This window comes from Leguminivora glycinivorella, chromosome 2 (genome assembly GCF_023078275.1).
Source record: "Leguminivora glycinivorella isolate SPB_JAAS2020 chromosome 2, LegGlyc_1.1, whole genome shotgun sequence".
In the NCBI taxonomy this organism is placed as follows: domain Eukaryota; kingdom Metazoa; phylum Arthropoda; class Insecta; order Lepidoptera; family Tortricidae; genus Leguminivora; species Leguminivora glycinivorella.
In genome coordinates, this window is record NC_062972.1 from 3,656,062 (window position 1) to 3,683,499 (window position 27,438).

The 27,438-nt window shown below is 37.2% G+C and overlaps 1 protein-coding gene across 3 annotated transcripts in view; it reads right to left on the reverse strand.

Annotated features, from left to right (window-relative positions):
* LOC125240394 (neuropeptide CCHamide-1) overlaps positions 1–27,438 on the reverse strand; it is a 94,163-nt gene that overhangs the window by 48,704 nt on the left and 18,021 nt on the right. For all 3 annotated transcript variants that reach the window (XM_048148291.1, XM_048148292.1, XM_048148295.1), the window contains one exon: positions 26,648–26,766. In XM_048148291.1, the coding sequence (XP_048004248.1) occupies positions 26,648–26,744 (97 nt within the window). In that variant the 5' untranslated portion in view covers positions 26,745–26,766. The remainder of the gene's footprint in view (positions 1–26,647; positions 26,767–27,438) is intronic.

The window sequence follows — 27,438 nt, forward strand, 5'->3', positions numbered from 1 at the left end:
GCGATAGAGCGTCCGCGTAAAGGCGGCTATTGGGAAAGTCATTTATGCTTTACGCTGCTTTTTTTGCTTTTTTCACAGGGAATACAGTCGACATTCAAACTACCTATATGTACTTGTTGTTACGGCTATTGTGCGGATTTTGAGATATTTTACTTCGGGAATGTATCCAATGTTTACATGGAGTTTTTGGTCAGTTTTGGACTCAAAAATAGTTAAAACGTGTTCCATTTACTTTCAAATATTTTTTTTTTATGTACCTAAATGATTACCGATATAAGACATTTTGCTTTATTTCTTAAATGACGCCGCTGGTTTTGAGAATTATTTTTAAATGGTATAATTATGAACATACATACTTACTAGGTAACATTGTCTGTGAGTTCTTGGTATCTTAAATAAGGTCGTAAAAGTTTACTGATAAATAAACACAGTAAAAATCGATTAGGTAATGTCAAAGGTGTTTCACGGTCAGTGTGTATAATAATTATATCTTTGTCTCTCTGTGTAGAAATCAAATGACTTTTTTCATGAAAGTATCCCAAATATCCCAATGTCATGAAATGTCAGAAAAATGCGGCCATCCATGTCCCGACCCCACAAAGGATTAACAAATAAATAAGTGGTAAAAATATCAGAGTTTGGAAGTAATAATAAATTCCAAGCTCATAGCTGACGACCGCCTGGGGACAACGACATGTACAAGTTTACCATCCTCCGATTTCTTTTATTAGTTTTGACACTTTTCGGACTATTTTTATTTAATTTGGTCAACCTTAATATTGAACTTTGATGACATTAATATAGTTTAATTCTTTTCGGAGACATGGTGAGATTATGTGTGGAAGAAATTCCGGAAAGAAACGCTTTCATTTTAGAAAAGTATGACGTCGACGACATATACTATTAAAAAAAAATATGGTATGGTACCTACACATTTCTCTTTATAATTCTTAGAACTCCCACTAACTTTTGACATAATCAGCCCTCACGCATCTTACTTAATATATGCTAAAATAGAACAAGGCGTGATGTTTGTTTTTAGAATGTAAGTTAATTCCAAACTTTCAAGGTTTTGATTACTTAACCCTCTTTTAGTAACGAAGTTACAAGATCACACCTTCCTGAATTACGAGACAATTTTAATACGTTTATAGGTAATGTCTGCGAATTTTATTTTATACGTTTCTTAATTATATTTTAAGTTATATTTGAGGTACCATATCTGAATTATATAGTATAGATTTGTGTCTTAGAATTTTCAGTACCTAGTTACCTATAGTTTAGAAACAGAGATTGAATTCTGACACATCCATTATTATTATAATTCCTTTCATAAACAGCAGTCACATATATAAAGTACAATGTATCTCTTGCCCGTGTGGTGACGGATTAAGAATTCCACCACCCCCTTTCTTCCCGTGGGTGTCGTAGAAGTCGCCTGTGGGATATAGATTAAATTGTGGAGTACTTAGGCGAGAGGCTGGCAACATGTCACTGCAATGTCGAATTTCGTTTTTTTTTTCAGCCCCTTTTTGCCAAGAGTGGCACTGAAACTTGAGTATTTTCATATGCTTTGCCTACCCCTTTATGGGATACAGGCATGATTGTATGTATGTATGTATCTCTTGTTGGCCTCTGAGATACAAAATATTCATTGGCAATCAAATTCAGGATTCATTTCTGATTTCATCAATTGTAATCGGATTCAGTGCGAAATATAAATTAATATCTTTGTTTGAATGAACAATTTGTAGAACGTGATAGTTTTGATAAAATAAATACAAGGAACAATTAAATTATATTCCAAATTAAAGGCAATGAAAGTATTTAATAGGTTTTTTCGTTATAAAAGAACAGCGATATTTCTTGTTTCAGTAAAAACAACGATGAAAACATTTTTCATTGGGGTTTAATCATTTTTTGTGTAGGTAAACAATACAAAATTTAATATTCAATTCTTTATTAAAAAGAGTTATATTTTTTTCCCCTTTTTCAATTCATATGGAATAAAACAGTATGTGGTATTATCACATGATATTATGGTGATTTTTATGGTTCTCCCTCTTACTTCTATTACCTTGCTATTTTTTTGGAAATTGGGTTACCAATAGTATTTAATGCTAAAATATTTTGATTCAAAACTTTTGAATCTGGGATAGGAATGCCAAGGAGTGGAATGCCCTGCCTGTCTGTGTTTCCACACGAGTACAATCCAGGTCTCTTTAAAGCAAGAGTAAGTATCTCATAGGTAAGCGACTAAGCGTGCTCCACCGTAGACCGCATCATCACTTACCATCAGGTGTGATCGTGGTCAAACGTCTACCTATCCATACTAAAAAAAAAAAGGTTAAGTACAGAAAAACTTTAATATAATAAGAATATTTTCTGTATCGATAAAAATGTGTTATTTTGTACACCCTTATTAAATCTCATTCAAATCGGGAGCTTGAGAACATGATCTTACGATTAAGGGCGTTCTCATTCGGACGGCGCCTAAAAGTCTGGCCATAAAGTGGGATATGTTTGCTGAAGATATTAACCATATTTAATGGTACGTATAAAAATATATCAACTTATAACTGATAACATTTATTGCTATATAAAGTACATTTAGAAATAGTTTCAGCTGGCTATGAAAAAAATGCAAAACGTTGTACCTTCTATGATATTCCATTTTGCATTATAAAGCAACTATAATTTTATCTTTAGGCCGTCTTAACATTATCCGTTCCGATATCGGATGTCGGAAGGATATCAATGGAAAAAATCAAGATGGCGCCTGTATACGATATCGGATCGGATAATGTAAAAACGCACTTATGGTTAAATAATTTAGCACTGAAGGGAACTACCTAATACATATAAACGCATTAAATACTAAAACGGTTAAATAGAGGAAGTGCGAAGCGTCCTCAATTTGTATGCATGCAACTTGAAACAGCTCTCGAGATAAAAGCAAACTTAGATGCAGACGAAACAGCAAATTTTAGACTAAGTAACAAGTGGCGTTTTAAGTGGTGAAGGAAACTTGGTGTAGCATGTAGGTATTTTGGTATCACCAACAAAAATAAACCTCAAAAATATCTAAGAGTTTCTCAAAAAAACATGATTATTTAAAGACAAGTATGGAAAAACTGACTCTAAGCTTTGTATACATGTTTGTAATGTTTCCACTAAATTATACTTTCCAAAATTAAGGGAGCTGAATGCTTCCTTATCCTTATTTAACTACCGACAAGAAAAATAAATTAAAACGTAAATCTGATTATGAACCGGAAAATTATTTCTATAACACATACCATTCATTTCAGAACCACGGTTTTGACGTTAGAATATTAAGAAAAAATCAAGGTGAGCGCAAAAAATGTACGTAAAATTAATTTAGGTGTTTTTAGAAATTGGCGCCCAACGTGGGACCAATGCTGCGGTGATTTTATATGCCAAAAGAGATTTACATAATATTCAAGATTCTTAATGAATTCAATAATTAATGATTAACATATTATTCATATTTTAATGATTGATATAATTAATGAATTGAATCTTTTGGATTTTTTAAAGATTTTATTTAAAAAAATCAAAACTCCTGAACTACAATCGTAATGCTAGTGCAAATAAATGTTACAATAACTTATAAACAGTGGACGCAACATTATAAACTGTGTTTGAATCAAAGCACTCAGGTATTATGAAACTTATATCACTGGCAAGAAAACACCGAGTACATTTACATAACCGAATATATTAAACAGCTTCTAAAGCCGCGACAAAAAACACCTTATTTCGCCCATTTGTCATCCCTTTCATAAGCGAAGCATGAAATGAGACAGTTGACTTCATTCCTCATTTTACGTCAAATGTAATGGTGTCAGGTATTTCTCTGAGGTAAATAAGATCTGATGAGATTTGGAGGTTAAGCCAGGTAAGGTAGTATAAACCTATAACAGTTATTTTTGCACACGTGTTATTATGCTTATGTTGAATATTATAGTTGTGAAAGTAGTGATGTAATGTACTGTTGTAGATGGGATTTTCATATGCAAAAAGGAAATTAAAAACTCCTAAGCAACATTAAATATTCAAGATTCCATTAGCATGTGTAAAGCGAATTTCTGCTCATATACTTAGGTAACTATGCGTAAAATCATCATGTTACGCATTTTAAAGTACATGAATGCGTTTCTTTGTAAAGTTTATTTTATGACTTCTGCATCTTAACAATTTGTCCTAATTATTATTTTTTTCTTTTTAAGTAAACATCCGTCCCTATTACCATAAATATTTGACTACGCGCCATCTTGCGGAATTTCATTAGAACTATTTTCTTCATACTATACTAAACTGTCAACCCATACATCAGAATAACAGCGCCTTCTTGACAATAGTCATATATGTTCTGATCAAGCTTTATAGAAGTAAGATCAATATCGTTCCAATGACAGAAAAAAAGTTATCTTAAAAGCAAATTACTACTTGTAAAATTAAAACAGATTACCTATTAGATTTTCATAAAAATGTGTGTTGTGTAAGCACGAATGTCGAACAAGATCATTATAATGCAGAGAATGTCCAATTCGGAGATGGATTATTATAGACATATATTACATTAATATTACATTGTAGGCTCTGTGAACAATGAAAAGACATCTATTTATTTTTATGTAGTTGATGATTGACATAATTTTATCTGATTAGGTCTTAGAAGAACAAGTGCAACTGTGATAACTTTCCTAAAGTATAAATCATTTCAATGATATCCAAAAAATAAAACATACTCAAATAATGTCGCATTTAAAGGCTAGGTAAATACAAAATAAATTATATATTTGCCTATTTAATAGCTTCTAGGTTGCTATTATTGCAAGCGTGGGTATATTTATTTCTAAAGAATAAGAAACAGATATCATTGATCTTTAAAAAAAGTATGACCTTGTAACCACTCCCTACAAATACCCGGTATCCATATTCCCTTGCGTTATACTTCCTCTTTAATTTTGAATTTTACGCAACATATTTCTTAATTTTTCAGGTTAGCGAGTCGATCAAATTGCTACTCAGCACAATACAGGTCATTACTACCACAATTACTGGCACGAAACAAAGTATTTACATGCGTAGGTAGGAAATTACTTGTAGATACTATGCAGATGTTTCATAAATAGCTGCTTTTAATGTATTTCGTTGTCCATCATCTAGACTACAAGGTATCAGGTAGTCTGATCTTTAATATAGTAAAATATATATCCTCGCATGAAGAAACTGGAAAATAATGACCTGTTTCAGTACTTTCAGTGTTGCCTTCTGGAGTAATAAAGGATTAGGATTTTACGTGGCTAATATTATAACTTAGGTATAATTTAACACTATTCCATCGGAGGCTTATTCATAAAATAGTACATTGTGTTAAGGGCGGAAAGTGAATGTAATGGTTTTAATAAGCCGCCCGTGATATACACGATGTTTTTCATCACACTCGAGAAGTAATAACTAAATTTTAAAATAAATGTATTGAAATACCTACGTCGACATTTTGAACATTCGTCCGTCATCTTGTAACTTTTGACAGGTCATGGAAGACCCCACCCAGGTATTCAAATTACCGCCCTATAGGGCTCATTACGTATCAGTATGTGGATTTGCATGTTAACTATGAAATTAATTAATGAAAACTACCTGAATAAATTGATAAAGTTGACTAATGAAATTGTAATTAAAAATTAGTAGATATATTTTACTATTTCATTATACGAAACATAATAGTAACCCTGTTTATGATTTTACTCCCTTGTCGAGTAGTTGATGTGTTTTCAACAAGTAAATATATTGGTGTCATTGCTTTATAACCAATGCAGTTTTATTATGTTCCATATTTGCCAATTGAATTACATATTTAAATTTATTCCAAAAACAAATCAGGATTGCTTAAACGGCGAATTGCCCAAACTGTAAAACAAATATATGTTTATAATTATTTTATCATATTAGTCACTTCAGGTCATATGACATTTGAGTAAAGATAATTTGTTCTTTGGAAGTTAGTTATTTCGTCATATTAGTAGTCACTTCAGGTCATATGATATTTGAGTAAACGTAATTTGTTCCTTGGAAGTTAGTTACCTTTCTTGAAGTAAAAACGTTGATTATTATTTTGAACAAAAAAAAGGCTGTTTATTATACCCCTTTAACATACTCGGTCGCATAATTAAATTGATATGATCTCTCATACAAACATAAATTAAAGACGTTTCATTATATATCCAAAATGCTAAATTCAGAAGTGGGATACGTTTTACCTAGCCATCTTTTAACACTGTGAATTATTTTTCAGAGATAACGGATTGAAATCTGCTGATCAACTTTCATACCACCATTCGAAGTGCAGTTTCTTCGGGCTGCCGATACCACAACATTGTGCTTCCTACATTTGGTCCTACTGACAGCGATGATGGGGCTGCACGGCCGACGCATGGTGCACCGATTTCGGGACCTTCTGCAAACCTGATTGGACTGGCGTTGTTATGATCATTAAAGTCGGTAAGGCCCTGAGGGCTCTGCTTTATCATGTAAAAATTCTTGCTTTGAAGAAATATTTTTGTACCCACTGCGTTTTAAACTGATTTTGTTTACTTATTACGGAACTGCAGTTAATCGAGCTAGTTATTGAAAGAGCTAGTGTTATGACATCTTGAATAAATAAATTACCTCATCTTAGATCATGTTGTTTAAAAGAAAAACAGTTAAATCCTGAAGAAAGGGTATAAAAGTCAGAACTGAACAATACAGGTTAAGATCAATACTGGTTTAGTTTCTTCCTTTGGGAATAAATTATATTTTGTTAATGACAGAATTCGGTAAATAAGTTCTTTTTGTAAAGATTGTATTAGGACACGACTGATCCGGAGTGATCCTATAACTGCGAAACAATATTAGCTATTTCTCTTGAGAAACACTAATTTGAAAATCACTAATATATTTTTTTTTTGTTTATGTATTTAGCAAAGTGGCAGTTTTCACTTAATAAGTAAAAATTTGATGACTCAATATCGATGTTATCAAGCAAATATGTACATTTCAAAAATCGCTTTAATTTTTTTTTAATACTCTCTTTTCAATTGTCAAATATTTGTTTTCGCTTACATTATATAAAGATTTTTCTCCACATTGACCAGAATGAGACCTTTGTCTTTCTTTATGGTCCTCTAAAAATACTTCTTCCTACAAAATATAAAAGGAGGTTTAAGACTGTAACGATCAGTTCAAGGATTTGACTCTGACTCATTATGTTATAAATTACTTTGCGTTAAACATTAAGTAGATTGCCATTATAATGCGATACAAAAAAAATTGGCAATCGATATGTGATTTACTTTAGAAGGCGGTTTTTGTTGTTTATTTAACTATACTATACCAGAAACAAACAAATTAGTAATTAACCCTGCCTACCTGCAAAAATGTCAAATTTAAGGGTAGTATATTAGTACTTTCTTCAAATAGTGGCATGGCTTCAAAGTGAAAGTTATTGGTTTATTTAAATACAGTAGTTTAGTTACATACTTACCTACATCATAAAAAAAAAGACTCAAAACTTGCTGCTAAAAATGCTGTGCTTATTTTAACCTGTTCCTGCCCACCATGTAGGTACAGTTTGAGGCATTGAAATTTAAACCAAATTATTTAATAAATATGGTAGACTTTCTTTACCTATCTAGTTAATAAAAAAAAATAGATTCAAAACTTGCTACTAAAAATGCTGTGCTTATTCTAAGAAACGCTTAAACGTTTGTATCCCGCACTAACGTATTTCAAAATTATTTTACAAATTGCGGAGCAATAAAATTTACTGTTAGTACCCAACAGTATTGTTACACACACATCCCTATTAGTTTGAACTCAATTAACATTGAAACTTTTTCCAAGTTGCTGTTACCTCGGAAAAATTACTGATCTGATCTATTTATCATCATTGCGAGTATGTTTACAATTTTGTTTTCTCTTTTCGTTGAGAAGTAACGATTAAGGACGTGTCTGAGATTTTAATTCTACTTCCACGTTTGTGTGTCTGTTATCGCATATCTTAGGCTCAAAAATGAATAAAGTTTTATTTATTTATTTAAACTTGCCATTTCCTATCAGTCAACCATTGGGCAAAACAGAGATAGTTTGGTGGACGCCATTATAAAGCCAGTATGAGATTTTAATGATTAAATACAAGTCGATTCTATTATAAAATAAACATACATAGATACAATAAATGAACTTACATAGGTACATATTAACATATACGTAGATAAATAAATGGACCTAGTGCGAGACACATAGACATTTAATCTGGAATGTTTGCAAATAAAGGCTTACGCAACTTGCTTTAAAAAGAAAGTTTACTCTGTGCTTGCCTGGTTTTCGAGTTTGGGTAGATTCATATCTACAACGTATTTTTATTGATTTCCGTTAATATTAGGGGACGGTTCTTTAGGTAAATTACAATTAATTTCTGTAAGAAAATATTGTCTTTTCTCTTACTGTTATCGAGTTATTCAGGGAATGAATTTAGTGGCTCAGTAAGCGTAGTAATAAAGGCTGCCTTTGTAATTCCTTATTATTATTTATTGTTACATGTGACGTCATTTACTTGAGACTGACTTCACTGTTTCTACGGGTCTCTCACATGATTGACAAATTTATAATGTATGAAAACGATAAAAATAAACCTGCCGGGTGTTTCCTGATATCCTAGCGACTGTCAAAAAAAACACTGTGTTTTCATAATAAATATCACATTATACGTTTGCTACAATATGTTCTCAGCGGGTTCGTATAAGTAATAAAATTAATTTGGTCTCCCAACAAGAAAGTCATTAGTAAAAAAAAGGGGGAGCAAAAAAAAAAATAAGATTAATAAATTAAATTATGAACAATAATAAAAACACAAATGCCGAACAATAATAAAAATCTCACAGAACAAGATACTGCAAAAAAAGGGTCACTAGGTAGGGACTTATTCATCTTCCATGCTGAATAGAGTACGGAAAATAGTGTAAATAGGTTCAAATAAGATTCTTTGGGAAAGGGACAATTTTCAAAATATAACTGTATAAATAAGTGGACGATTCTATATGCTTCTTTTCCTGATGATTCGTCAGGTTTATGCTTTACTTCTCAAGATAGCTCATTACATAGTTAATATGTGATACTGTAATGCTTAATAAATATATTAGGTATACTATTTACTTAAAACCGTTGCTGATAATGCGATATTTGTCATGTAATAAGCTACGAATAAAGGAAGATAGGTTTTCAGTTTGTACGTCATTTGCACCTTACATGACATGCCCTTCATAAGATATTATGTCGTTAGGTCAGACTGGCCGAGCTGTTTGGAAGATATAATAATATTCACACTTGTTGATTGATCGTTAAGTAATCAGAAATAAATATAAATATATAGCTCGATTAATTGAAGTCCTAGGATACTGTATCTTTTTACAGTACAAGGATAAAAACATTTTGCAATAAAACTAGATGAAAGATATACCTATCGATGATGCTATATCTGTAAAGAAAATGTAAAATGGTATACAAAATGGTAAATGGCCATATAAGTGCTGATTATCTTAAAGCATTCCGCAAAAAAAAAACTGGCTATATTTATTGTGTACTTGCTACACTATTACATCAATTTAAGATTACAATAAATAACTGAAAAAAGGTAGCTTTTTTTTGCCGATTGCTTTAAGTCCGGATTAGCCGTGTTGGATATGTACGTATGTAATAAAATGTGTAATATATATTATATACTATGTATAATTGACAACGTTTCAAAATTTTCAGTGTCCCTAAATTGGAAACCATTTCGAGATATATTAATATATTTTTTTTTTCCGTATTTTTAGTATAAAAAAATCTTAAAAAATAGTTATGGGGAAGTGACGTCAATAGCTGATTTAGAGCTGTCACTATTACAAAAAATCTTCCAGTTGGGAAGTCACTTGAGTTTGACAGTGACACTTGACAGTCAGACATACCGGACTGTTTAAGCTGACTGTTAAAACTTTTTTTTTGGAAATAATTTTGTCGTTTTCTTAGGTGTATGGAACAACACATGTAACGTCATAAAGCTGTCTTCTTCATCGACCTACAATAGGGACTGAGCTCACACTTTTTTTGCCATACTAAATTGAACCTTATCACTGGCGCATAAAGGCGTTCTTGACACACTTTTTGGCCTAACTACTCATTCTGGTTTAATTATAATTCTGTGGTCTTCTTACGCTCTTTCTGCTCGAAGTAGTAATAAGGGATTCTCTCATTAAAATAGCAGTTTTTGGAAAAATAAAAAAAAAATACGTGTATCTTTTAGTATTGAGTTCTTTCAAACCAAACAATGAAAAGTAATACTCAAAAATATGAAATGTTGTCAATTATATATATACTGCTGGTCGGTTATGTGTCTGATGATTGCTTGACGTCATGGTGCAGCAGGTGACGGAGCTTTCATGCCAGGGCACATAGCTACAAAAATACTGTTGGTCGGTTGTGTGTCTGATGATTGCTCGACGTCATGTCGCAACAGGTGACGGAGCTTTCATGCCAGGGCCCACAGCTACAAAAATACTGTTGGTCGGTTGTGTGTCTGATGATTGCTCGACGTCATGTCGCAACAGGTGACGGAGCTTTCATGCCAGGGCCCACAGCTACAAAAATACTGTTGGTCGGTTGTGTGACTTGTGTGTCTGATGATTGCTCGACGTCATGTCGCAACAGGTGACGGAGCTTTCATGCCAGGGCCCACAGCTACAAAAATACTGTTGGTCGGTTGTGTGTCTGATGATTGCTCGACGTCATGTCGCAACAGGTGACGGAGCTTTTATGCCAGGGCCCATAGCTACAAAAATACTGTTGGTCGGTTGTGTGTCTGATGATTGCTCGACGTCATGTCGCAACAGGTGACGGAGCTTTCATGCCAGGGCCCACAGCTACAAAAATACTGTTGGTCGGTTGTGTGTCTGATGATTGCTCGACGTCATGTCGCAACAGGTGACGGAGCTTTCATGCCAGGGCCCACAGCTACAAAAAATGCTGGTCGGTCACAAGTCTGATGTTTGCCTGGCTTCACGGGCAGCAGGTGATGGGGCTTACATGTCAAGGCTTGTGGCTACTTACTATAAGAGTTAGATTAAGATATGTAACTATGTAAATACTTTTGTACTTCGAGATCGAAGTACTTGTCAGTATGGCCGTGTTGGATTTGCCATTATAATATTTAATAATTGTAACATTTTAAGGTACGTTTCTCTCAAACATTTAAATTTATGGCAATAATGTCGGTAGACAAAGAAACCGGGTCGGTTGGCAAGTTTACCTGGACTGGTTATAAAAGGGACTGCTCGTCGGCGAGCAGTCACTTTTAGTTCTACCAGCGCCACGAACAGAGATAAGTACCTTAATCTGATTATTAAAAAAAACCGGCCAAGTGCGAGTCGGACTCGCCCACCGAGGGTTCCGTACCTACAAAACTATTAGGTACTTTTACATTACTCACATAAGTCTAAAGACTGGGCTAGGCTAGAAGTATAGGTTCTCTAATGAGCATAATTGTGTTTAGCGCCACCTCTCGACGAATTCGCGAACTAATTAGCACAGCTTGCGTGAGGTCTTTTATAATGTTAACCAAATTCAACATTTTTTATTTTATTTTAAAGTAGGTGTTTTATGTAAAATTTCGTAGCTATAAATTTTAACACCTTTATTCATAAACGTACACTAAAGTTATCCAGCCGATAAAGTTCGTTTGTCCCTTTCTATCACACCAATACGTCGGAAAGGGACAACCGAACTTTATCGGCTTGATAACTTAGTGTACGTTTATGAATAACGGGGTGAGTATTACCGTACTGTAAAAATGTAATGTATACGGATTAATGAATTTAATATAGATAGGTAATTATTGATATGTGGCAAAACGAAGGAAATTGTTTACACCTTCGCAATAAGTATCTAATGATATTTCTTTAATTTACCATGTTACTTCACGTACCTACTTAGGTACTTATTTTAAAAACTCTAAAAATGTCTATTGAGTTTCTGTCGCAGACCATCATGTGGCTTCTACATATTCTGCGCTGTGATAGAGTTGCCATAGTAGGTATGTATATATTGTATAATAGGCAATAAGAGGCAAAAAACATATTGTGCTAAAATATTTAAAATACCTACAGTCATTTCCGAAACGTGTGAATTCATGTCAATACTTTCTTTTATCAGTATTACACGGAGTAGGTAAACGTTTCGTGGCAGCGGCAGCGCACACTGCAGAGAGCGCACGTGGACACCGGCGCGGCGCCACAGAATATATAATAGCACAAGTAAAGAAGGCCCACTGCTTTGATGTTTCCGAAATGCCGCCTTTTTAAATACCTACAACATTCTTACAAAGAAACGAGCCGCACGTGCGCGGCGTCCGGTGATAGGGTTACCAATGGATCCAAACGGATTAATACTCACATTAAATGTTATATTATTATATTCAAGTCTTGAGTACTTTCTAGGTATATACGCTGTATTTATATATTTTTGTTCAAGGTTCCAACATCACAAGCCTTATTGAACTTTTCCGTGGGACTTAATCAGTAGTAGATCTGTATAAGAATATCTTTTGGTATTTATTTTATTCAATATCTTATACTTTGAAACGAGCAATTCTTGTATATTTATTTATTTATTTATTTATTTATATACACCGACGATCTCGGAAACCGCTCTATAACGATTTCGCTGAAATTTGTTATGTGGGGGTTTTCGGGGGTGAAAAGTCGATCTAACTTGTCCTTAGGTCCCGGAAAACGCGAATTTTCGAGTTTTCATGAGTTTTTCTTCGCGCGCCATCTCGTGTGGAGTAGTTGCATTATTAAGACAGAATTCTTTCGCTCGATGTAGGTACTATTTATTGCAAAAACTATATGGCGACACAGGAAGGCCCCGTATACGAAGCAACAAACATTGAGTAACTTATGAATCGCGGGCGAGGTGTAATAATTTTTTCAAGTCATTTCATATTACTGAAAAAAATACTTACCACGAATAGAAAATTACACAATTTTTCTGAATGACATTTTTTGTGGCGGAAGCGCGCCATCTCGTGTGGAGTAGTTGTATTGTTAAGACTGAGAATTCTTTCGATCGATGTAGGTACTATTTATTATCAAACTAGATGGCGACACAGGTCAAGGATACGAAACAACAAACATTGACTAACTTATGATTCGCGGATGACAAAACTTGCGTATTCATTAAGTGCTTTAATTATTATTACGAATTTTAAGCTTCTTCCGTTATCTCAGTAGTATTTTTAAAATTAAATACTTCAAACAGAAGTGCATTCTAGAATTATCCGGAAATAATAGGCACATACCGCCATCTGTTAATTGTAATCCGTACTAGCAAGTACTGTTATTTTAGAACTATGAACAAGTAAAAACGAGCAATTCTTGTATATTCCTTTATTTATTTATATAGACGTTCGCGGAAACCGCTCTAACGATTTCGCTGAAATTTGTTATGTGGGGGTTTTTGGGGGTGAAAAATCGATCTAGCGAAGCCTTATCGCCAACTCATGTGGAGTAGTTGTATTGTTAAGAGAGAATTCTCGGGCGGCGAAATTAACGACCATATAGCTGCGCTTAGCTCAGCGATGAGGTCGATCTAATAATGTTCACAGACAGATCGCATGTGTCAGGGTTTCGAATTTCGGCCAGAAATTAAGTTTTTGTTTTTATTTTTTTTACAGCAGTTTTTTTTATATAAAGACGTGATATAATAAAATAGAACCGAGCGAAGCTCGGTCACCCAGATATTGTCTATTTAATTAAGTTTTATTAGCCATTCCACCCGCGGACATCGCTTAAAAAACCTCGCGACGTAAAAGTAACAATAGAAAGTGCGAACGTGCATTCCGTAAGAATGTGCGCCACCCCTGAGTAGGCCGCGAAGTCGCGGCCACAGCTCGCGGCCGCCAGGATATACTTGTAGCGCGGCGATAGGATAGGATAGCGGAGTGAGGACGCGTCTGTGTGCGTGAGCTAGGTGCATACAACTACAACTGCTCTAGGCACCCCCCCCCCTCAGCGCGTCCTCTGCGGCGCGGCGATAATTACCTAGCCCTAAGGCCCTGGTTTCTCTGGCCCGTCACACGCGCACGGCGGCGTTTGGATGTGAGCCGCATGTGCCGCTGTGCCACATGCTGTCGGTCGCGGGTGCGTGGGTTTTCTGACCCTTGGTCACCCGTCGTCGGCGACGGAACTCAGAAGCTCTGGTAGACTGATTTTTGAACAGTTGTGTTGTGCTCTGATCAAAATGAATGCAAAAATACTTACATTGTAATTCTTCGAGGAAGAAGATTATACGCGACTTAATCCGTTTCCATATAAATATTGATATTACCCAAAAAAAGAGACAGTCAAACGATATTTTTGTATGAAACCGGCAAAAAGAAAGTGAAATTTTTAACTTGGTACTCAAACACTTGCATTGTAGTAAAGAAAAATTTACATCATATATTCGATTAAGTATATCGAAAACAGTTCACAGAAGTACAATTCATCCATTGAATTACCTACTATGTACTAACATACTAGAAATTACACCCCAAACAAAGTCTGTGCTCCGGCCGGCAGCGCGCGGCGCATGTGTGGGTATCGTAGAGTAAGACTTGACCAATGACCACCTAGACGCGACACTCTTAGTGTAGACCTTTTTTTATACTTTTTGTAAAATACTAACCCCCTTATTCATAAACGCACACTAAAGTTATCAAGCCGATAAAGTTCGTTTGTCCCTTTTCGGCGTATTGGTGTGATAGAAAGGGACAAACGAACTTTATCGGCTTGATAACTTTAGTGAACGTTTATGAATAAGGGGGTAAGTAGTTTAATTTTAGCACTATCATACATTGTGCTATGTTTAAGTTCTACCACAGAATATATAATAGTACAAGTACAGAAGGCCCACTGCTTTGATGTTCACGAAATGCCGCCTTTTAAATGCCTACAAAATTCTAACAAAGAAACGAGCCGCACGTGCGCAGCTTTGGACGATAGGGTTGCCTATGGATTAAAACGAATTAATACTCAGATAAAATGTTATACTATTATATTCCAGTCTTATATTATACAGTATTTATATTTTTTATTTAAGTCCCAACATCACTAGCCTTATTGAACTTTTCCGTGGGACTTAATCAATAGTAGATCTGTGTAAGATCTGTTTGTCTGTTTGTCTGTCTGTGTGTGTGTCTGTCTGTGGCATCGTAGCTCCTGAACGGATGAACCGATTTCGATTTAGTTTTTTTTTATTTGAAAACTGTGTTAGTCGGGAGTGTTCTTAGCCATGTTTCATGAAAATCGGTCCACTAGGTCGCGGCCGGGGGTTTTTTCAAAATTTTAATTTTTTTATTCATGATGTATATTTAACTAAGCATTAGCCATTCACACGCGGACATCGCATATAAAACTTAAAAAAAAACTCGCAACGTAAAGTAACAATAGAAAGTGCAAACGTGCGTTCCGTGAGAACGTGCGCCACCCCTGCTTAGGCCGCGAACTCGCGGCCGCCAGCATGTACTTGTAGCGCGGCGATAGAATCGCGGAGTGAGCCGCCCCTGGTTCTACTAAGTGAAACAAAAATACATTATTGATTTTTTTCATATACCTACTTTAATTGCCCTTGAAGAAAATCATAGGTTATTATTGTATGAAAATATCAATTACCACTCGTATTAGAACTGTGTAGTATTCATAAGTATAACGTGAAATAAATTTAACATTTCTCTTTTATATATTACAAACAGAATATAATCACAATTACTATACTTCATTACCTACATGTCAAGTCTGTGCGATTATGATGCGATTAATCTATGATTTCGTTCAACAAAATGGCAGCGATAGCTTCGCGTTTGAGGAGCGCGTCCCTTCATTGAAATAATTACTTAAATAAAGATCGATTAACATAGCGTGTATACTAACCGATGAAATGTGACACGTCAGTTTTATTCGATTTTCTCGTATGGCTTAAACAGCATCTTGTTGCGCAGGAAGGCATTTTTACATTTTATTTGTGTGCAGGCAGAAACATAAGTCCAATGGACTTATGTTTGTAATCCAAACGTTTTGCTCGCAGTGTCCTCTCTAGTATTACCTCAATGAGTTCATCATTATCTTTAGTGAAGTCAGTCATTTTCCATATCAAGACGCCACCCGCCGTCCGTTGCTATTGTACAAAACGAATACAGACCGTCGCGTGCGGCGTGTGACCTTCGCCCGTCGAACCACCCGCCACCGGGGACGTTTCAAAGAAACCACCTTCAAACATTTCCGAACAAAACATTCGAACGTCGTCAGTCGCGGACCCGCGTAAAAAACCACAACACGTTCTATGAACATTGGTCAAGTGCGAGTCGGTTTTCGACTTTTCCATACAAATAACTCATGAGCGCCTGAACGACTGTGATGGCAAAGTTAACTTTTCGCACTTTCAAGACTTTACGTATATATCTCGGAAACGATAAGAGATAGAGCAAAATGGACTTCAGATTTGGGCTGTCGTTGGCACAAATTCTATGTTTTCGTCAACAGAGACCTTTTTTTGGACCGATTTGAACAAAATTTTGCTCAGTCCACTTACAAACGGTCTTAAGCGCCTCCTTTTTAGTAGGAACTTAAGTCATTTTGAAATGAAAAAAAAAAAATTGAACAATTTCTAAAAAGAAAAAGACAGAAATGAATTTCTTTCTACCTGTACATCACGCTTACAACATTTTAAGACGTTTAGTAACTGCTTGCAGCGTCAGTGAGTGAAAATCTTAATTTGAGTTTTTTTCTCGTAAGTCCGACTTACGCTTGACTGTAGATTTCTAATAGGTTTTCCTGTAATCTACAGGTAGAGGGCTATCTCGTGTATTTTTTTGAAAATTTTACGCTAACTAGTTTCGGAGATAAGGGGGGGGGAATGGTCATTTTTTGTCTATTTTCTTAAATTACTTCTAAAGTACCAAAATTAAAAATTAAAAAAAAATACATTTCAAATGCTCATAAAATGCTCTTTCATTTGATATATAACACAATATAGTTTTAATAACTTTGATTTTTAATTTTCAAGTTCACCCCCCAAAAGTGACCCCTATGATTAAATTCCATTTAATTAAACTACATGTCCGTCTTTGGGCCACAGGTTTACATATGTGTACCAAATTTCAAGTAAATCGGTCCAGTAGTTTCGGAGAAATCGGCTATAACAGAGGGACAGACAGACACACGAGTGATCCTATAAGGGTTCCGTTTTTCCTCTTTGAGGTACGGAACCCTAAAAATAATAATTGCCTGAATTAATTTATGAAATTATTTTAAGTACCTTAATCAGATTATTTAATAAATATAAATACCAGAATTACTTTATGAAATTATTCAATGAAAATTATCTGAATTAGTTTATGGAATTATTCAATGAAAATTATCTGAATTAATTTATGAAATGGATTAATAAAAATGTATTTAAAAAGTTAATATGTTAGTGTTTCGTAATAACTCGACAACAACACTGTTTATGTCTGATTATTTCATAATAATTACCTGAATTTAACTATGAAATTAATTAATGAAAACTACCTGAATAAATTGATAAAGTTGACTAATGAAATTGTAATTAAAAATTAGTAGATATATTTTACTATTTCATTATACGAAACATAATAGTAACCCTGTTTATGATTTTACTCCCTTGTCGAGTAGTTGATGTGTTTTCAACAAGTAAATATATTGGTGTCATTGCTTTATAACCAATGCAGTTTTATTATGTTCCATATTTGCCAATTGAATTACATATTTAAATTTATTCCAAAAACAAATCAGGATTGCTTAAACGGCGAATTGCCCAAACTGTAAAACAAATATATGTTTATAATTATTTTATCATATTAGTCACTTCAGGTCATATGACATTTGAGTAAAGATAATTTGTTCTTTGGAAGTTAGTTATTTCGTCATATTAGTAGTCACTTCAGGTCATATGATATTTGAGTAAACGTAATTTGTTCCTTGGAAGTTAGTTACCTTTCTTGAAGTAAAAACGTTGATTATTATTTTGAACAAAAAAAAGGCCAAAATGCTAAATCATGTAATAACACCGTTTACGTGCGAGAGTGATGAAAAAAATATTGTATGTATGTGATGTGTACCCGTCGCCCTCTAGTCAAGGTGTATGATATATAATTGCACTTTTCTGCTTCCTGACGAAGTCTCCAGAGGTTGTGATTTAATGTGTATGCGTATAAATATCTGATAATCATGTTGGTTCCTACCCTGTGTATTCTACGCTATATTTGGCGCAGAGTCGGTGTGTGATTGGTACATGTCGCATACTCTGCGAGGTAAATGTCCGTAATTGTAGACGACGGGTGTAGGCATGGGTCCAGAGGAGCGAAATAAGAACAAAACGGAGATACTCTTTAGAGGTAAGTGTTAGAGCGCATGTACATGCGTGTATCGCACGGCAGCGAAATGGGAACTGACGGTGATTGGTCGAAAGCCGGTGCTTGTTGCACACATATGCATGCTCTCGCGCACACTTTATTCACACATACATAGGAAACAAATCTGGTAAGTACCTTCATACTATTTTTATAAATTAAACCTAAATATATTTGTTTATTAATCACTAAGTTTTATGTTTCAGGTTTTCTCTTTCAGGTCCAGTCTAACGCGTTGTCTACATTCTCGGCCCCATTGTCCGTCAAGGACAATCATCATCGTCATCATCAGCGGTGGGGAGCAAGGCGAGACGTGCTACTGGTCTGGTAAGCATTCCGGATTGCGTTTTGACATCGACGATTCGGATGCGCCCGTCGGCGCCAGCGTGGACTTCGTGAACTCGCCCTTTGGGCCAGACGTTTCTAGGCATAGCTGGGTCTACGATTACCACGACATCGCCTTTTTTCAGCTGTTTGCCCTCTTGGCACCATTTTTGTCGTGGTAGAAGATTTGGTAATACTTCGCGTATCCAACGCCGCCAGAATGCATCGGTAAGTCTTTGTGCTATTCTCCACATTTTCTTTCTGAACAGGTCAGTGTCATCAAATACACCAGGTACTGGGAGGTTTGAGGACGTGCCTATGAGGAAGTGGTTTGGTGTCAAGCTTTCTGGGTCGCCGTGGTCTGTCGATACGTAGCTAAGCGGACGACTGTTGACAATGTTTTCCACCTCTGCCATCAATGTCATCAGAACCTCTTCACGTGGAGCTCGTTCCTTCAAGATTGCTTTTAGGGATGTCTTGACACTTCTAATTAATCGTTCCCAGGATCCGGCCATGTGTGGACTCGCCGGTGATATGAAGTGCCATTCAAGTTCATGTATGGTCAGTAGATCTCTGACACTCGTTTGGTCACTTATCTCTTTAAACGATCTTCGTAATTCAGCATTAGCGCCTCTGAAGTTGGTACCATGGTCTGAGTACATTCTGTACGGCCAGCCTCGTCGTGATGCCATTCTTCTCAAGGCCATGATAAAGGAGTCTGCAGAGAGCGAGGGTACTAATTCTATATGGATCGCTCGTACTGTCATGCAAGTGAAGAGTACTCCGTACCTCTTCTCATGTCGACGGCCGACTGTCACTTCCATGTGCCCAAATAGGTCAACACCACAGTGCGTGAAAGGGCGTTGGTGATGGGCGAGTCGTGCCGCCGGTAAATCTCCCATCCGCGGGTTACTCGGTTTTGCTTTTTAATTCGACAGTACAGACATCGTGTCGCGACTGTACGTACTGTAGGGCGTAAGTTAATTATCCAGTATTTTTGACGAATATCATTAACTACAGTCTCATTATTGCCGTGTGCTGCCATCTCGTGGTAGCGTTTGATTATCAATCTTGTGATGTAATCACGCCCGTCAAGTATAACGGGGCGTTTCAGGTCGTAATCGATATGTGATGCAGCATCGATCCTCCCGCCAACGCGAAGTAATCCACGTTCATCTAATACAGGCGTTAATTTGCGTAATCGACTGCTCGGTTCGATTGTCTTATTATCTTTCAGTGCATAAATCTCTTCAGGAAACGTCTTCATCTGTGAGTAACGCAATAATTCACTTTCAGCGCGTCGCATCATCTCGGCATCGATCTGCGTATTACCAGGTTTTCTGCACTTCGTAATAAATAGTAATACGTTAGCCATACATCTCCATAGTCTGGTCCACGAAGAGAATTTATTTAGGTCAGGAACAACAGGTAAGTCTTCTTCCCTTATCTCATGTAACATATGTACTTGTAACAGCTGATCTTTGTTTACATTATGTTTTGCAGCGTCAAACTTCGGCCAGGCGTCGCGCGGCGCGTACAGGAATTCAGGGCCGCGGAGCCAGTCGCAGTCGTTACTCAACTCGTAAGTATTTAATTTTGTCGCTTTGTCAGCTATGTTCAAGTCGGTAGGTATATAATTCCATTCACAGGATCTCGACAATTCATCGATTTCGCCGAGTCTATTAGCCACATAGACTTTATAGTTGCGCGTATCGTTTTTTATTTGATGTAAAACGATCAAAGAGTCCGACCAGAAATACCTTGTGTCAGGGGTCAACCGGTGTTCGCGCGCTATCGTGTCGGCGAGGCGGCAGGCTATCACTGCCGATTCCATCTCAAGTTTAGGTATAGTTATGTATTTCTTCACAGGTGTCGAGCGGCATTTACTTGCGATGAATGAAACTTGTACTTCATTAATGTTCTTTATTTTACGCCAATAAGCGACGGCAGCGTACGCAGTAGGGGAAGCGTCGCAAAAGATGTGAAGTTCAAGTTTTGTAGACTCTGTAGTCATCTCGTTCTGGCGCAAGGCATTGCAGTGAGCGTTATCAGTATTATCGCGCTCGCTCGTTATTTGTTCGCATTGGAAATAAAATCGTGGAATTCGCAAGTCCTTTAAAGTTTGTAATTCCGTTATCCAGTTGCGAAATACTGTGTATTCACTCGTAGGTATTTCATCGTCCCATTTTGTATCCGTTCTCCAGATATTTCGTAGCATTATCTTTGCTTTTACAGTAAATGGTGCGAGAAATCCAAAAATGTCAAATATTGACATATAGATGCGCAGGAGTTCACGTTTAGTGGGTTTTCTTTGCAGGTTAATTATCTCAGGTGGAATGCGCTTAAGTGAGAGATCAAAGCCGAATGTATCGCTAGCTGGGTACCATAACAACCCGAGCGTTCTCTCTGGTGTGTTGTCGCACTCGGTTTTGAACCTTATTGCCTTATCACTTAAGGTTTCTTTTGGCGTGCATTCTAAAACTTCTGGTTTATTAGATATCCAATTTCTTATTTCGAAGCCACCTTGTATGTGGATTTCGGAAACTTCTTTTATCATCTTGATAGCCAGCTGTTCGTTGTCCACACTCTCGATGTAGTCATCCACATAATGTGAGTTCAGGATGGCGTCGACAGCTTCAGGCATTTCGTTTTGGAATCGCATTGCATTTTTATTTTTAATATGTTGTGCAATGAAAGGAGAACAATTTGTTCCAAACAACAATGACGTCATAGCGTAGGTTTTTAGTTCGCTGTTTTTATTCTCGCGCCATAAAAATCTAAGCGCGTGCTGGTCTTCTCTCGATATCTTGATGCGAAGGAAGAATTCTTTTATATCGCCCATGATTGCGATAGGTTTCTCTCGGAAGCGTAGCATGATGCCCAGCAAAGATTGGAGTAGGTCGGGACCCTGAAGGAGGTAGTCGTTCAGGGAGCGGCCTGCGGTAGCAGCTGAAGCGTCGTGCACCAGTCTCAATTTTTTCTTATTTGGGTTATCGACGCCGAAATGGGCTAAATAATATACGCGTTTATGCGGCGCCAACAATTCTTCGTCTGATAACGATCGTGCGTAATTGTTCTCAAGTAAGTGATTTATACGCTCTTTATACCTAGAAGCGTATCCTTCATCTGATATCATTCTTCTTTCGACAGCGAGAAATCTCTTATAGGCAGTAGGATAAGAGTCGGGAAGTAAATCATCATTTTTCCATGGTAAACATATCTCATAACTCCCGTTAATTAACTTTGCAGAGTTATCGATGATGTTGACAGCACGAATGTCGTCCTTATTTACGCGTGGTTTAGAGTTCACTCCAATCGATTCGAGCGCAAACGATCGGCGGACGAGTTCGTGTAGTTGCTTATCGGCGCTGTCGCTAGGTGCTTCGCTTGACCATTGTAGGGATGAGTGCGTGTCTGCGTCTGCGCACGTGTGCGTGTCTGCGTCCGTGCATGTGTGCGTCTCCCGCCGCGCGGTAAGTACGTCCGCGGGGGTGGCGAAGGAGGGCGGAGTGCATGCGTTGCAGATTTCGGCGGCAGGTCTCGCGCGTTCATACAGCGTTGTTGTCAAGGCATGCTTGGCGGTCGAAGGTCGACCGAATGCAGCTGCAGGTACAGGTCCATTTAAGCACCAGCCGAGTTTTGTTAATGTAGCATAGGGTTCAAAATCGCCACGATAAACAGTCTTTAGCGGCCTTATTAAATGATAAAAGTCTTGACCGATTAATAACTTCGGTTCCATGTTACTGCATGGTAAAACACTTTTTAAGTCACGTAAATAATCGTAACAGTCTAGGTTCACGTTAGATAAGTCCAGTGTAGGTAAGTCTAGCTCACTCACTTTTCGCGCGCGTAAATCGTACGTTTCACCACTTGAGTTCGAGAGTTTAAAGTTCACAGTTTCACTTATGCATTCGATATTGAACTTAAATGCACCTTTCATACGTACTGTCTCTGGCTGACCTTGGAGGTTGACACAGTTAGCGAGATCAGCTGATATTAAACTCACGACGGCCCCATCGTCCAATAGGGCGTAGGTAGCGATAGTACCGCTAGGTCCATGTAGGTTCACTCGTACAGACTTTAGGTATACACTATCACTGGGAGCCAAGACGGTGTTTGTTACGACCTCGGTCGTGGGATTATTATTGTTATTGGTAGATTCATCTGTCGCACTTAATGCTGGCGTATTGTTTTGATCTTCGTTGGTGCTGCTATGGTGTGGCGCTGCGCTGGCCGTGGCAGGTTTGGACGGCCAGTGAAGCAGGCGATGGTGGGGAAGCCCGCAGCCGTCGATATCGCACGACGCGGCCGGGCAGGTTTCTCTCCCGTGGCCTAGCAACAGGCATTTATTGCATAATCTATTTATTTTAACGAAACGCCATTTATCTTTGCGGAGTGCGCGTTTGAATTTTATGCAATTAGTCAGCGGGTGATAAGACACTTTACAAAACTTGCACTTTGTGTTTGTATCACTATCGTTATTTAATATGGGGTGAACTTGATATTTACGGTCGTCCATCTTCTTAGAAAACTTATTGTGTTCATTTTGAGAATGAATATGAGTTACACCTGCGGCGGCGATCTTCGTGGCTTCTTTGTGCAGGAACTCAGAAAATAACTGCAATTTAGCCTTATGTGTATCGCCATGTTCGTATATGTAGTCTGCCCACTTGTTGATAAGCGCACTTGGACACTTAGATATAACGATGTTTAGTAACTCAGGGCTTCGAAGATGATCGGTCTGATTAATGGATTCGGCGGCTGCCACGTGGTTCCTCACTTTGACAGCAAAGTTCACCAGCTCGACGTGATAAGCTTGCGGTAAAGGTTGCAATTTCTTGATTTGCGATAAGATTTTATTTATAATTAGGTCGGGTCCACCGAACCGTAGCTCTAGAGCTTCTAGGATGGCGCGTGGTGACGTATCAGTAGTAAACAAAGATGATACCGTTTCTTTAGCTTCACCACGGAGACATTTTTCTAATCTTGCGATATTTTCAGTATCACTGTAGTTACATAACTTCGTGGACTGCTCATACGATTTTTTAAACTGTATCCACTCGAGTGATTCACCAGAAAATAACGGTAAGTCCTTAGACGTGGCTAATCGGGATAATAGGCGAGTATTAGCACTTTGAGTTGTAGTAGCCAGTTTCTCCATCGCGTGTGCTAGGTTTTGAAGTGAGCTCGGTCCGGCGGTAGGTTCCCGCCAAGGTGTCGCGATAACGCGTTCTTCTTGATCGTCTTGGCGACTTTTTTCCAACCACTCCTCCACTTTTTTAGATGTTTCGGACAAAATAGATCGACGTTCTCCGCTGCAACGGGACTTCTGAGAATATTCTTCGTCCAGCTTAGCGAGCGCAGCGTCTAGCTTTTTATCTATTAACTCCTTCTCAATCCTAGCTTTAGCTTCAGCGGCTTCTAACTCTAATTGTCTTCTTTTTGCTTGCAGTGAAGACGTAGAAGTTTTGTTCGAAGCATTAGATCGATGATGACCTTGTTCTGTCTCAGTCTTAATGCTACCCTCTTTATAGGCGGGGTCTTGTAGACTAAGTGCCTTCGCGTTGAACAGGTTTGCGTGATCCATAACTTCTTCTTTGGAGTTCTTTGGGCACGATTTATGCGATTGCACTTCACTCTGAGTATCCATGGCATGTTTCTGTTTCTCTCGTTCGAGAGCGGCTCGCGTTTTAACCATAGTGCGCGGCGGGGTGTGAAACATTCCTTTCTGTCCTGACATCGGTGCTTCTCAGGAGCCGGTTTGATAGGACCATGTGTAGACGACGGGTGTAGGCATGGGTCCAGAGGAGCGAAATAAGAACAAAACGGAGATACTCTTTAGAGGTAAGTGTTAGAGCGCATGTACATGCGTGTATCGCACGGCAGCGAAATGGGAACTGACGGTGATTGGTCGAAAGCCGGTGCTTGTTGCACACATATGCATGCTCTCGCGCACACTTTATTCACACATACATAGGAAACAAATCTGGTAAGTACCTTCATACTATTTTTATAAATTAAACCTAAATATATTTGTTTATTAATCACTAAGTTTTATGTTTCAGGTTTTCTCTTTCAGGTCCAGTCTAATGCGTTGTCTACAGTAATGGTCCGTAATATTTTTGTCTGATTACTCCCAAATACCTGGTACTGTTATATGTGTATTTATTTATATATATTTTATGTATACAGGGTTTGTTTTGAAAAAATGAACTTACACTATTTATATTCAGATATCGTTTGTGTAGGTCTTAAGCAGTAAATATCTCTAAGAAACATAATGTCTAAAATGAATAAAATGCATTTTTTTCACATACTTTAATTTATCATAGTAGGTGTTCAAAGTGACCACCGTTACAATATTCAGCAAGTTCACTTCATCTTTACAACAGTGTACAAAAATAGCTATAACACCGTTGAAGACCTAAAAGTAGCCATAGAGTCAACTTTAACGCAAATTCACCACATGAAGATACAAAATGCAATAGTAAGATCGTTACCTAGACGTGTTGAATATTGTATTGAAAAAGACGGTGGTCACTTTGAACACCTACTATGATAAATTAAAGTATGTGAAAAAAATGCATTTTATTCATTTTAGACATTATGTTTCTTAGAGATATTTACTGCTTAAGACCTACACAAACGATATCTGAATAGAAATAGTGTAAGTTTATTTTTTCAAAACAACCGGGTTCGATTCCCCAGCTGGGTACACTTTTTTTTTAATTGTATGAATGCAGTTTTTCTTTTTATCAAAATCGGTGACATGGTTCCTAAGAACAAATCTTCGTATGTCTTATAGTTTCAGACTTTCCCATACTGACCGATTTGAATGGGTCACCCTGTATATTTATGCATATAGTTATTTATATTTTTAGTCTGAATTTGCGATAAGTTTATTTCTTCGAATTTGCCGACACCTACTGACATAAAGAAAATTTATCAATTTCAACTGCCTTAAGGTTTTCTGGAATAAATCGCTCTTTAGCGATAGGATCGCCTGTTGTTTATCTTTGTTTGTGTTTCTTCATTGTTTTGTATTGTTGTATTTTATCAAGGTGTGCAATGAAGAGTATTTATATTGTATTGTATTGTAAATGATGGGGAGCAGTGCGAGATTCCATGACGAAATCGGCGCTAGCCAACCAAAAACGCTCGTTAGTATGATACGCATGTTCATACAAGTAACGAGCGATTTTTGGTTGGCGAAAGTCGATTCCGAGTCTACATATGTGGGAAGACCCTACGTAAGTATAAAATAAATAATGTGTAATTGGTTAATAACATAAATCTTTGGTAAAATTACCAATGATTTCTGTCAATTAATAACCATGGCCTCACAGTACTTGTGAGTAGTAGTGTTGTTACCTGTAGCACACTCTACTCGGCGAAGCATAATTAACAACAACAGTGCGGGAATTTTCTCGACGCAGTGGCCTACTGTATTTCTAAATGATTTTGAGTAATTGCGTAATTATTAGTGTGAGAGAAGTATAGAGATCCTGGCTGGGTCACCATGTACTGTGGGATGTTGAGTATAACTATACTTTGAGGTAGCAGTTTCATTCAAAGTCCTACAGTAGGTAGGGTGTGACGCGTACCTGTCGCACACTCAGCGAGGCATATGATGAGGAGCAGCGCGAGAATGTGTTCCAGTATGCAGTGGCCTACTGTATTTCTAAATGATTGTGAGTAATCGCGTAATTATCAGGGTGAGAGAAGTATAGGGATCCTGGCTGGGTCGCCATGTACTGTGGGACGTTTAGTATAAATATGCTTTGAGGTATCAGTTGTGACGCGTACCTGTTGCGCACTCAGCGAGGCATATGATGAGGAGCAGCGCGAGAATGGCGCTGGCGCTGGCCGCGCCCTGCACTCGCTTGCTGTCGATCCTGTGCATTGTGAATGGGTGTGATGGAATCCTGTGGACAAGGAGAATTATTTTACATCAATCTCCAAATATAATGATTTTAAAATTGCGGCAAGGAAGCATGGGGTGAAATTTTATAAGTGGAAACTATAAGTGGAAATTGTATTGGCTAATATCTTTACTATGCTACTTTTATGTGTACATAATTTCCGCTGTTTGTTTCCCTAATACTAAATAAATAAATTTTAGGAATTTTATTCCGGGAAAGATAGCAAGCCGAACGTATACAAATAGAACGTCTATAAATAGGTATAGGCGGGCAAGCACGGTCGCATGATAAAGTCTACCACGTTAGGCCATTCTTTTCGCACTATTTGTACCTAAGTGCGATAGGGACGCATCGACGCAATAAGGTTTATCTATATATGTGCTGCGCCCGCAGATAGCCTTGCGGAACGTCATACCTAGTTCAATTTATTTTAGAAATAGTGTAATTAATTATTACCTACCCTAGTACGTAGTTATCTTCTAAACAAACTTCACACACACTCAGTAAATTCATTGAATCTTTAAGTTTAGTTGTAAAATATGAATTTGAAAACATGGAATAGTACACACCAAGGACGGTGTCCAAGCAATATTAATATTCATAATAATAAGCGGTTTGGATGTGCATTCCACTTTAACAATTTGTTGGGGCTGGTTTTGATGTCACCTTGATAGT